The sequence below is a fragment of the Oryx dammah genome, unplaced genomic scaffold (assembly GCF_014754425.2).
Source record: "Oryx dammah isolate SB20612 unplaced genomic scaffold, SCBI_Odam_1.1 HiC_scaffold_13, whole genome shotgun sequence".
NCBI lineage: Eukaryota > Metazoa > Chordata > Mammalia > Artiodactyla > Bovidae > Oryx > Oryx dammah.
The window spans coordinates 43601204-43614739 of record NW_024070197.1 but is presented as its reverse complement, the minus strand read 5'-3'; the positions used below and the strand labels follow the sequence as shown (position 1 = coordinate 43614739).

General features: G+C 44.3%; 1 protein-coding gene across 2 annotated transcripts in view; it reads right to left on the bottom strand.

Annotated features, from left to right (window-relative positions):
* The window catches only part of TOX3 (TOX high mobility group box family member 3), a 122931-nt gene extending 109594 nt beyond the window's left edge, over window positions 1-13337 (bottom strand). For both annotated transcript variants that reach the window (XM_040254069.1, XM_040254070.1), the window contains exon 1: window positions 13140-13337. In XM_040254069.1, coding sequence (XP_040110003.1) covers window positions 13140-13226 — 87 coding nt within the window. In that variant the 5' untranslated portion in view covers window positions 13227-13337. The remainder of the gene's footprint in view (window positions 1-13139) is intronic.
* Window positions 13338-13536: the final 199 nt, after the last annotated feature.

Here is a 13536-nt window from a genome sequence, read left to right as displayed (position 1 = left end):
GCACATTTGAAAGTAACCATTGACAGGGACCAGACAGGAAAGACGGGAGTTGTCTGCAGAATCAAGAATATTTAACAGTCAGAAAAGGAGTGACATTGTTATGGGGGTGGGGGTGGGGTGGTGGGGATTTCCCCTAAAGAGCAGAAACTGCTCTCCTCTGGGTCTGGATGAAAGAGAGAAGTGGTTCCTACACAAGTGAGGATGACAGTAGAGCAATTCCCAGCAGATAATATCAACGTTCCTGTGAAGTGAAAGCTGAGAGTTCACTTCTAAGACTGAGGGGAAAGCTGGTCTGACTGTGGCTTGAAAACAGTGGGGAGCCCTTGGGCTCTCCATTTGGAAAATGTCCAAGAGAATAAACAGATGAACAAAAGGACTCAGGTACACTCAGACAGTTTTAATTTTTAATAGGGAAAATGGCCACACTTCTCAGTTACCCTAAAGTTGAGAAATAGGCTTGAGCAAAGGCTGACAAAGCCTACACAGCAAAAGTGGGGGGGGGGGTTGAGGAGGCATGGTGGGAGGGATGCCTTGGCTTTGCAGTGGTCACAGGTTAACTAAAGGGACCAGGGGGTTAAGTGAGGAGAAAGGGCAAAGAGGACCATAGGTTTCTGGGGAAGATTTGGTGGACATATGGATATGATGAGTCAGAAGTAAGCTGGGTTTGATCAAAGAAGAAGCAAGTCCATTGAAAAACAATCTCATTAAAAAATGCAACTAAAGATTGACTTCTGCATAAAACTCTGTTACCAAGAGTTTGGACTTGAGAAATGATAGTGTAAAAATTCAAGAGATATTTCAAAAAGAAAAGAAATTTGGACCTAAAATATAAGTAATCAATTAATGTCAGGACATTGAATTTGCAGCTCCTGCAAAGAAGATCAATCATTGCGTATTTTAAGTGTGCCCAAATAAAACCCCAAAGCTGAAGAAAGGATTGAAAAGATAGCATGGTGTATCTCTTTCACTAAAAGAGATAGTGAAGAGATAGAAGATAGTGAAGAGATAGATAGTGAAGAGATAGATGGCACCCCCCCACCCCCACCCCACGCCTTTGCACCCTCTGCTAAGTTACTTCAGTCGTGTCCGACTCTGTGTGACCCCATAGACGGCAGCCCACCAGGCTCCCTCAGACGGCAGCCCACCAGGCTCCCTCATCCCTGGGATTCTCCAGGCAAGAACACTGGAGTGGGTTGCTATTTCCTTCTCCAATGCATGAAAGTGAAAAGTGAAAGGGAAGTTGCTCAGTGTGTCCAACCCTTAGCATGAACTGCAGCCTACCAGGCTCCTCCATCCATGGGATTTTCCAGGCAAGAGTACTGGAGTGGGGTGCCATTGCCTTCTCCGTTGCACCCTCTAAGGGGCAAATAAATACTGAATGAAGTAAAATAAAACATCACAGTTTGTATTGGAGATAACCAGAAAGGGTTCCTCAGACCACACTCACAAGCACTCATGCCTGCTTCCTCAGTACCCGAGTGTCTGCCTGGGCACACGGCCAGCCACAAACTTGCACTGGTAGGTGTGGCCTTGTGTCTCAGCTCTGGCCAGTGAGGAATAAGCAAGTGTCCTGTGGCAGCCTCTGGAAACCTCCCTTGACCGCATTTCCTTTCTGCTGCTTGGACCATGAAGATAACTGGCCCTCCACCTTGAACCATAAGTTCAAGGGGCACGTGAAAGTTGGAGGTAAGCTTGGGTCCCAGATGTTTAGGAAGCCCCCATAGTAGCCCTGTACTACTTACCTCTATTCTTCATTAGGGACAAGAGAAAATCTACCTCACTTAAGCCACTGCTTCTCAAGTAGTTTTTTGAGGTTTTGTGTTTTGCTTGTTTTGTTCTATATTTTGGCCACACCTCACTGCTTGTAGGGATTTTAGTTCCTTGACCTGGGGTCAAATCCAGGCCCCCAGCAGTGAGAGCAGAGACTGCTAACCATAGCTGTTGTTGTTCAGTTGCTTAGTCGTGTCTGACTCTGCAACCCAATCAACTGTGCACGCCAGGCTTCCCTGTCCTTCACCATCTCCCGGAGCTTGTTCAAACTCATGTCCATTGAGTCAGCGATGCCATCCAACTATCTCATCTCTGTCATCCCTTTCTCCTCCTGACTTCAATCTTTCCCAGCATTCTGGTCTTTTCTAATGAGTCAGCTCTTTGCATCAGGTGGCCAAAGTATTGGAGCTTCAGCTTCAGCATCAGGCCTATCAATGAATATTCAGGACTGATTTCCTTTAGGACTGACTGGTTTGATCTCCAAGGAACTCTGACGAGTCTTCTCTAACACCACAGTACAAAATTATCAGTTCTTCAGTGCTCAGCCTTCTTTATGGTCCAACTCTCACATCTGTACATGACTACTGGAAACACACCATAGCTTTGACTATATGGACCTTTGTCAGCAAAGTAATGTCTCTGCTTTTTATATGCTGTCTAGCTTTGTCATAACTTTTCTTCCAAAGAGCAAGCATCTTTTATTTACCAGGGGGGAGTGCCCTCAAGATTTTATTTTCCTGTTACTTGCAAGCAAACCCTAACTCACAGGTTCTTCTTTACCTGCATCAAAGTTTCCCCTTCCTTGACCATTTCTGGAACACTTTTACCAAACCAACCACGGGCCTCTGTCCAGAATATCTCCCCATGTACCCATATTGACACACCCACACACACACCCGTATTTCCTGAACACTCACATATAAACACCTGCTCTCCCACCAAACCAGAGTTTTCTCAAAGGCACACCGCATCTAATAGGCCCTCATAAGAAGTGCATTCCCAATAAATGCATAATAAGTAACAATGAATAGGCATAGGCTATTTCTGGTTTCCACAAAGAACAAGAAACATGAACAACTCAAATCTTCAAAATTCTTCAAAAGCATCAAGTTTCACTTCATTTAGCAGTTTAAATGGATTTTTTTCTGTTTTTAATACCACACATCCACTTCCTTTCACTGTGACATCAGTGTTTTGGTGTCCCTCTGAGGCACCATTGCTCCCGAATCTTGGTTCATCTGGTTTCTGTGGGGCCTGCCAGTACGCACCTCTGATTCTAAGATGCGTATGTGACTCTGGGCCTGGGCACGTGACCAAGTTCTATCCAATGAGACTTGACACACACAAGGTACTAAGACAAGTAGGGAAGAGAATTGCTCCCTCTTGGGAAAGCTGTGCAGGTGTGACTTGCAGCTGTTACTGGACATCTTTCCACCATCTGAGTATAACCTGACTGAGAAAGAAGCCAAACAGATGAAAAGAGAACTAATATAAAAGAGGCTTGACAGCATCCCTTTGTAACACCTGGATCCAGCTATGCCTGAAGCAAAACTCACAACTCTTTTTCTATTTAACTCAGTTTGAGGATTTTCCCTACTTGGATTCGAACGAAGTTTTACCTGTACAATAGTTTTGACGACTTCTCCATTAAACACTGTTAGAATTTTTTGTGTAAGCCAAGTAATAAGAGTTGAGTTTCTCCCTGAAGACAGGCATGCATGAGTGCTAAGTTGCTTCAGTCGTGTCTGACTCTTTGCAACCCTATGGACAGTAGCCCACCAGGCTCCTCTGTCCGTGGGATTCTCCATGAAGGAATACTGGACTGGGTTGCCGTGCCCTCCTCCAGAGAATCTTCCTAACCCAGGGATTGAACCCATGTCTTTTACATCTCCATCATTGGCAGGCAGATTCTTTACCACTAGCACCAACTGAGAAGCCCAAAGGCAAGCATCAAAGATTAGAAAACAGATTTACTAGTATTCTTCATGAGTATTCAATAGTTCTAAATTTAGCTCATCCTTTTTCTTAAAAAAAAAAAAGTTTCAAGTCAAACATACATATTTAATACAAGTTTTCTAGCAGGTCAGCATTTGGAACTTCTACTTCCTATATCTAGAAGATTTTTAAAAGAAAGTGGAAAACTTTTGTTATTCTATGGCACATCAAAATCCCTTGCTCATTACAAATTAGCTGTAGAAAGTGCTGGAAAATCTCATAATACGGTATAGTTCTACCATATCAGTTTAACATATGTTGAGAACTCACTTCCGTTACAATTTTAACATAATTCTTTTATATAAACAATTTATAGTCAGTGTAGCAAAGGCCACATTAAACTTGTAAGCGCTAGAATAGAAGGGCCCACCTTAAAATCTAGTTCCTCCAAAAGAATGAATCTACATCATTTAGGTAGTATTTAGAGTGAAATCCAAACACTTCTTGATATCGGCCAATTTGTTTAACTTCAGGATTATGAAGACATGAAAAGTATTCTTTTGTAAATAAAGTAAAATTAAATTAAGATTAAAGACAGAATGTTAGTCCTACAAGAAGGGCCATTTTCCAATGGCTCATGTGTTTTACACCCTCATGGAACATATTTAAAAGAACATGGCCTCCCAAAGGAAGGGATTAAGATACAAACCTAGGAAACAAAGAACATAAAATGATCTATTACAGAGAGAGAAAATAAAATCTGTCAGAAGCCCATGCAGACCTTGAATAAAAGCCTCTATTTCTTATATTTTAACAGTTTTTTTAAGAGTGCTGAATCCACCTGTAAAATATATTGAATTTATAAACATACTTAGCTGAAATCCTGTCTTTCCTCACTAACCACACTCAAAATGGATCCCCTAAGATACTAATGCCATCATTAACACGTCACAAAATCCAATTTGAACTTGTACCTCTTACATCAAGAAAAACACATGAAATATTTTAATTCAAAAGTGGCTGATGAGGTTGTAACATCAAGTGTTACAAATTTTGCATCATTCCCAGTTGGTGACCACCATTTAAGAATGCTTCTTTCCAAATGACTGTTAAGATAGAACAAGTATGCCATCACACAACTCACACACACACACTCCTTTTTTGTATCGTAGTTGTAATGGTATAGCAAGATTTCCAAATTTTCTGAGTTTCACAAGTCATGTCCTAAAATACCGCCTTCCTAAATGGGAAGCTGAATTAACAAGTACCACATCAGCCAACCCTCTTGATTAAGCATATATATCCTTGCACCCCTGTCTCCTTACATTTACAGGAGTCACTTCTGTTTGCAGTGCTTTATCACATAGAGGAAGACCTCGACTTTGGTCCTTCAGCCCCGATCTCTCTCTCTCTCTCTGAGTTCCAGGGCACTGGCAAGTTCCAGGGCACCTACTTGATATCTCTGTGGGAATGTTCCAGCAAAACATCCTCAATCAGCTTTATCTGTCCTTCAACACCAGCTCCTCCTTTGGCCTCTCTGCTTCTATTTGAGGTCAACATTCACTCAGGTCCCAAGTTCAAACACTCTGCTCCCTTTCTCCTTCCTAAGCTACAGAGATGCTCTGTTCCCTGCCTCTCTCCTTCACACCCAAACCCACCTCTCCTTAGCTCAAATCCTTCGTCCCTGCCTCCACCCTCACAACCTCTCGTCAGGTCCCACACGAAAATGTCAGAGCCATCTTCACCCAGGACAGGCCCCCCCCACACCACCAGTCCTCTCAAAATTGTTCAGATGTGCCCCACAGTAGACACAGGTGTCTTTCCGACAGCCTTCCTCCTCGCTAACGGAGCATAGCATTCATTATGCTCATGTAACTAGTGCCCAGCCCCAGGGGATGACACAGGATTGGTTGAAGTTGATCACAGCAATCTCTTTGCCAATGATGGGTCTAGGGTGGACATGTGATCCATTTCTGATCAATAAGTCAAAAGAGTTTAGTGGAACTGTTATCAAGAAAGCTATTCTTTTTTTAAAAAAATTTTTATTGGAGTATAGTTGCTTTACAATGTTGTATTAGTTTCTGCCGTGCAGCAAAGTGAATCAGCCAGAGTACGTGCGTGCGTGCTCAGTTATGTCTGATTCTTTGTGACGGTAGCCTACCCACCAGGTTCCTCTGTCCGTGGAATTTTTCAGGCAAGAACACTGAAGTGGGTTGCCATTTCCTCCTCCAGGGAATCTTCCTGACCCGGGGATCGAACCTGCACCTCTTGCGTCTACTGCATGGGCAGGCAGATGCTTTACCACTGAGCCACCTGGGAAGCCATATGTATACATATATTCCCTCTTTTGCAAATTTCCATCCCATTTAGGTCACCACAGAGTGCTGAGTAGAGTTCCCTGTGCTATACAGGAGGTTCTCAGAGCTATCTGTTTTACACATAGCAGTGTGTGTATGTCAATTGCAATCTCCCACCCCGTTTTCCTCCCTTTGTGTTCATAAGAGATGTATAGAAGGAGAAAGTGCTCCTTTGCTACCACTCCCACCACATCGCTATTCTGTTTCTCATTTTGCATGATATCACGTGGGCATGTGATGCCAAGAGCTACAGCAGCCACCCTGTGACCATGAGACTGTTGAAAGTCCCAAGGATGGCAGAATAAAAAGAAAAGCAAACAGGTTTCTTGAAGACACGACTGTACTGTGCTCAGTCACTCGGTCGTGTCTGTCTCTTTGTGACCCCATCGACTATAGCCCACCAGGCTTCTCTGTCCATGGGATTCTCCAGGTAAGAATACTGCAGTGGGTTGTCATGCCCTTCTCCAAGGGTTCTTCCCAACCCAGGGACAGAACCCAGGTGTCCCACACTGCAGGCGGATTCTTTACCATCTGAGCCACCAGGGAAGACATGACTGAACCATCCAAAACAGCCAGAGATGGCCCACCTAAAGGCTTGCAAGTAAACCAGTGTCCTTATGGTTTATGCCACTGTTTGCTGGGCATTCTATTCCCTGCAGCCCAAAGCATTCTAACCCATAAATGTACATAGAACAAACTCTTTCCCTTACCACTTAACACCCTCCATGCCATGTTACTCACCGCATGACATCATCACCTGGCAGCCCCACCCCAGACCGATGATTCAGAATCTCTAGGGGTAAAGTCCAACAGTCTGTGTTATAAAAACCACTCTAGGTGATCACCACATATGCTAAAGTTTGAGAAACACTGCTCTATAACATGATCACAAATTACCCTTTTCCATTTAATCTACTCTCCTACATACCATAAGGAATACTTCTCTAACGACAGTGACCTCATTTCACTAGGTCTGGGCATCATTTGATGCTCGCTTAATTTCATCTCTTTCTAATCAAAGTTTTCAAACTTGAAGCCTCCTGGGACCTCAGAGGTTTACAGAGGTCTAAGTATGAGGAAGAGAGGGAGGAGAGGACCATGGTGAACAGCGGAATGCGTGGCCGTCTGAATCAGGACAACAAGAGATGATGCCACAAGAGGGTACAGGCCTAGTACTGCCAAACTTATGAGGAGGGAAAAGCTGGAAATCCAGACTTATGTGCAAAGACTTTTAGAAGCATACGATTCATTTATTTAAAAAAAAAATACTGGTGCAAAGTAAACAAAACAAGTCCTTGGATTCAGCATTCCCCTGACAGTTTGTGATCTGGAATAGAAACTTCTTGCAATATCCACACATACTTTGAATGTTGTGGCCACAGACACTATTGACTTCACCTGAAATGACTGAAATTAATACTCTTTGGCTAACTGTGTTAGGCTCCACTGAGCACAGGGTTCTCATCAACACTCCACTGTTTGGGATGGCAAAATGTGAGTGGCGGGGGGAGGGTTATGGACATCTAGTTACTGTCAGAAGGATCACTTTATTCATTAGTCACCACAGACTGGACACCTAGAACTCCAAGCCTCTTGGGGGCCTATAAAAATGTTCAAAATATGAGAAAAAAATAATTGGCCACACAGCACACACACACACGTGCACACAGACATACACCACAAAATTAAAACAAATAGATGCTTAATTAAATGTCTACAAAATACAAACACAAGCCACCTCATCAATAGCAACTGAGATATGGTATCACATCATTTTATATTAAATGGAGGACATGAAGGGGAGCCCAGACCAATAGGACTGAGGCATTGCCAAGGTCCTCAAAAGACCCTGAGTGCCAACCTGGAACCAACAATTCTGCCCTAGGCCTTATCTTCTTTATAGCAATCACAAACTTCATACCCAGTTCTACTGCCCCTTGACACTACTCACTCCAGGATCCTCAGCCTAAAATAAAGTTTCCAACCATGGCTGCACATTAGAATCACCTGAGGAGCTTTTAAACACTGCTGCCTAGATCCCATTCCCAGAGATTCTTATTGATGATAAGATCAATAACAACTTCAATAAGATCTTCTTGAAGATAAGTTTCAATATCTTCTACAAGCCTCCTCCTACATAACCATGACCAAAGGCAGGGCTGAGACCCCACAATTCTAGAACCATTTCCAGAAACATTCTCTGAGATAGACATCTTTCCAGTTAGACCAGCTTGATTTTCTTTCTGCTGCCTTGGCTTGGAACACAGGAAGATTATGGCACCATCAGTGGACTAATTATCTAGAACAGGGGTTGGCAACCTTTCTCTATAAAGGGGCAAACAGCAAATGCTTCAGGCTTTGCAAGCCATGCAGTCTTTGTCACCATGACTCAACTCTGCCACTGCGGCGTGAAAGCAGCCCACCTCCCAGATAAGATGTAAACAAATGAGTGGGGCTGTGTTTCAATAAAACTTTATTTATGGAACACAAAAGTCAATTTCATGTAGTTTTCACAGTCACAAAATATTGGGTTGGCCAAAAAGTTCACTTGGGACTTTCTGTACCAATTTACTTAAAACCCGAATGAACTTTTGGCCAATCCAATCTTATACTTCTTTCAAATTCTTTCAACCATTTAAAAATCCAAAGACCAACCTTAACTTGCAGACCATACCAGAACAGTCAAGGGGCCAGATGTCACCTGCGGGATACAGTTTGCCAAATCCTGGTCTATAACAACTATTCCATTGGTTTGAGGCAATAAAAGTAACAAATGATAGAATCCAAACGGTGGATTAGAACTACACTGAAAGTAGTTAAACTGTATCTCCCCCACTCATTCAAATGAACAATCCATGTAGGTGGACACTGCAGTAGAATCACCCACATAGTTCAACATAAACTAGAAATGACTGATTAAAAAAATGATATCTTGAATTCTCACCTGCCTATGAGTTTGTCAAGACGAGAGTTGAGCATGTTTGAGAGTGCTACATAATGATTTCAATTGTTTGTTAATTTGCAATATTTAAAATTCAGGCTATTTCCCATAAAAACCCAGATTATCATTCTCTTTAAAAAAAAAAAAGAAATGCAGAATATGGAGATACTGGGTCAAATGTTGGTATGACAAAAATCTAATAATGCTGAGCAAGGCGCCCCCTTTCAATGGGGCATGTTCTCCACTTAACCACAACACCTGGCTTCATGAAGGTTAACCAGATGTCCCTAAAGACATTTTGAGTTTATGAACCCTGTTTTAAGATCCTTAGAAACATTTTATTTCTTTCACAATGTGGTTTCCACCTCTTATTTAAATACCAGACATGAAAAATCTCTCAATCTGCTCTCCAAGTTCAATACTCCCATACTCTAGAACCTATAGGTGAAATCATGAGTTTTTATGCTAGTGCAAGATATTAACTTAAAGAGAGTTTCAGTCTTACGCCCCTCCCCTCTCAATATGTTCTCAATTTAAACCATGGTCTCCACCGATATAGACCAATGACAAATCACCCTTCAGGTCCTCCTACTCTTCAAGCTAGTTAAGGTAGAAGCCCATGAGGTGGAGGAAAAGAGTTCACATCAGAGTGTCTTAATTAAGCAGAGTGATCAATAACACATATAGTAATTAGAAAGGAATGTTTGGGACTGATAGAGTTACAACAGTTAGGACCATTCTACATAGGGTAAGAAGTCAATAGCGGTATTTTGAAAGGGGGCAGGAAAGCCCTAAGAACATGCAGAAAAGTAACTAGAGTTGGGTCCAAGTTCATTATTAACCCACAGTGTGATTTTATCTTGCTTACACCCACGTTAAATACAACAGTTTATTTAGGGGGAACAGACTTCTGAACATGCTGATGGATAGGTTGCATATTATCTTCTTACTGGTGAAGACAAACTGAACCCGGAGAAAGAAAAAAATCCAGATATATAGACAATGGATCATTAATTCACTTGAGTAAGATAAGGCCTTTTTCAAAAATATATATATAGCTGTTAGTTTAATTTGTTAGCTGCATCAGAAAAAGAAATGCTCAAACAATAGATTTTCCACTTGAAATTAAAATGGAAATTAGCCCTGAGGAAATAGAGATGACTTTAAGTTTATACATCCGTGGCTGGTTCATGAATTATTAACTGATTTTAATGATCCTGGCTATATTTTATTTGAAGTTATTCTCCTACTTGCAATGACTTTTGAACCCTCAAAACTCTTTCATCCATTCTCCATAGACAGAGTTACACACTTTCATGATCGCTGACATTTAAAAAGGATCCATATACTCACAGAATGTAAAGATAATGCACATGATATAATTTATACAAAGGACTCTAGTCATTTGTTAAAGAGAGAAATGAATGAAACCCTATTATTCACGGTTTGTAAATAAATTTAAAGATAAGAGCTAACTTTGCACTTGTTAAGCCTGGAGCAGAGGGCTCTGTATTTCTTCTAAAGTTTCCCAGATGGTCATTAAAACAAGAAAGGGCAGAAACAGACTTTCCTAGAAAGCCATCATTTCCCAACCAGAAAGATAATATAGATGATTAAAAGTTAAAGTCTTTGGAGATTAATAATTACAGGTGTTTTCAAATAAAATAAATGCATGCCTTTGTCCGCTAGTTTTTACATTTTCGATATAAATCTGTATTGAATAATGCCACTTCAGACACACAAGTTAGCTATGAAACGAAGTGCTATAAACCTTTAATTAGCACTTGCTGTTTTATACCCATGAAGTTAATACTTCCTCTTCTACTTCATTCTCTCCATAAAGAAAAATTACAGGGAATAGAGTTGGGTTGTTCACTTATGAAATGAAGAGTAGGGAAATACAGTATCATGGCTCAATTGAAAGATTTTTGTATTTTTATCTGCAAGGAATGAAATGCAAACATCCCTTAAAATAAGTGCAATCTGATTTGTACCAATATTAAGTGCTAACTTTCATAAGGTGGGTACACAGAGCACTTAAGACGACAGACTGCAGAATTACTATGAAACCGAGTTATTTCAGGCAAATACCTGCTTTAAGAAAATATGACAGCAATCCAACTTGCGTCCCTACTCCTGAAGGTGAACAAGCATTTCAGTAAATATTGTCTGTTTTTAAGCTTTCTAGACACTCCCTGAAATAAATAATGTTCTGAGTTTAAATTGACTCCAAATAGCCTTTCTCAAAAAATGAAAAGAGACACACACAAAACACCCACAATTTCCTCTGGTCCCTTGAAGTACCCTTGGGATCCTAGTGAACAGAGATTTGCCACGCATTGCAGTGACTGGATTAGTACAAAAGGTTTCTATTTTGGTGTCATTGGAGTGTTGCTGATCTCAAATCAGAGAAAGAAGTAGTTACATTAGGAAAGGTAATGGCTTCCAAAAATAAGAGCCTGCCCAGTTAGACAAGGCTTGCATACACAAGGCTAAGTTGTAAGGAGACAAATAATACCCCACTGGAACAATTAGGTGGATTCTCAGATACACTACATACTTAATTAGGCTGCCTGAGTCCCTAACTGAGCATACATGGGGGACTTTTTAAAGCATTTAATAACCTGAGTAAATCCAAAATCAGAGGACAGAAACTAAACAGTAACTCTAGCTACCTCGGTGGGCTTTTTGTTGCTTCTCTTTCAAAGCTCAGGAATTTGGAGAGCTTGAATGCTCCCGCCTCGCCCTCCCATCACCAAAGGGTTAAAACACACTGAATAAGGTCCCTTCCTTCTATACTTGCTGGGAGGCCCCTCAGTGCCAGGCGCAGAGCTGGACGATGATGACACAGGGGACAAGGGTGAAGGAGAGAGACCTTGATGGTCTTTCACAAACTTCAGCACTGGAGTTGCGATCGGATGGGAGTATAAACAAATAGAAAAGAACAGAAGCCTCCATCAGCCACGGGGCACTGCAAACCGTTCCTCCCTCGATACAATTCCCCTTCTTCCTGCTATGTACTCATTAGTTTTGTATAGCACCTTTCTTTCTGCAGGCTCTTTATTTCCTCCTCTGTTATCCCAGCAATCATAAACAAACTGCGATTTGAAAGAAAAAGGGGGTGGGGTAGGGGAGGGAGGAGCAGGGGTGGGGAAGGAGAAAGAAAAACCACAGTCGAAAGGCACAGCTCTTTCTCTGAATATCGCCCTCGGGGTGATGTTTCCTTCAAAGCTTGGCTTTGGGGGCTTCAGGAAGGATGGAGAACCCGAGTCCGCGCTGCCCTGGCCCAAGGACTCCGGCTCCCGCACGGACTCGCCGCTCCGCGCGGCGCCAGCTGCCCTTCCGAGAGATCCACCTTCCGCCACCTGAAATGCTCGGTCCTCAAAGTTGGCGCAGGGGGAGGCGACGGAGATGGGGTGATCCAGGGCGTGGTGTGGAGGTCTCCAACCCTGATCTCCCCGAAATGCCAAATTTACCCCTCCCCAGAAAATGAAAGATGAGAAGCCACTCGCGCTAACCCGGGAAGAGCGGGCCCCTCCGTTGCGTGGTCCAAAGTGCCCCAGCGAGAGGGCAGCAAAGGCCACCTGCGGGGGTCCCACCACTTCCCGGCCCCCTCTTCCCCCCATCCAGGGCACGCTCAAAAGTTAGTTCCTTTCCTTCGCTAAGCGGCCCAGAGTCCAGGTCTCGGGGGCGTGGGAGAGGTGAGATGGACTGGGAGAGGGGTGGCGAGGTCATCAGACCACGAGATCGGGGACTCCTGCATTGCCCCCCTCCACCCCACACTCGGGGAGCCTGTGATCGGGTTTACTAATAACAACAAAGCGAGTCCCCCCTTGCAGTTCTTGGGCTGCTCCTCGCTTCTTTGGGGGCAGCCAAAGAGAGTCGGCGGAGTGGGGGGTGGGGAGTGAGATAGTGGGAGGAGAGGCGGAGGGGAGAGGGGAGCGCAGGATGAGGGACAAAAAGGGGGGTGGGAAGGGGGCAGAAAGAGTAGAGCGAGAGAGTTGGACAGAGACGAAGGCGCAAAGGGAAAGGAGTGGAGTGGGGAGAGAAAAGTGCAGCAGGCAGAGCTGGGCGCGCCCGGGATGGAGAGATGGCCCCCGCCCCGCCGCCCCCCGGCCTCAGCCCGGCCCGGTCACCTTGCTGTAGCCGTAGTACCCCAGGCACTGCGCGAAGTCCAGGCCGGCGGGGTCCCCGGCCGCCGCGGGGTAGAACCTCACATCCATGCCTGAGCCGGGCCCGGGGCCGCGGGGCCGGGATTAGGGCTCGCCGGCGCTGGTGCCCGCCTCCTCGAAGCCGCTAGATCCACCGTCGGGGGGCGCCGGGCTGGGGTTGTCCCGGGGGCGGCGCGCGGGACGCGGGGCCGGAGGGGCGCAGCGACCTGGAGCCGAAGGAGCCCGGGAGCCGCGGCCGCCGCACACAAAGGCGCGGCCACGCGAACCGCGGGAGAGCGGGAGCCGCCCAGGGGGACGCGCCGTCCCGGGCCCCCGCGCCGCGCCCCGCGCCCCGGGCGCCCGGCCCGCGCGCAGCGCTGCC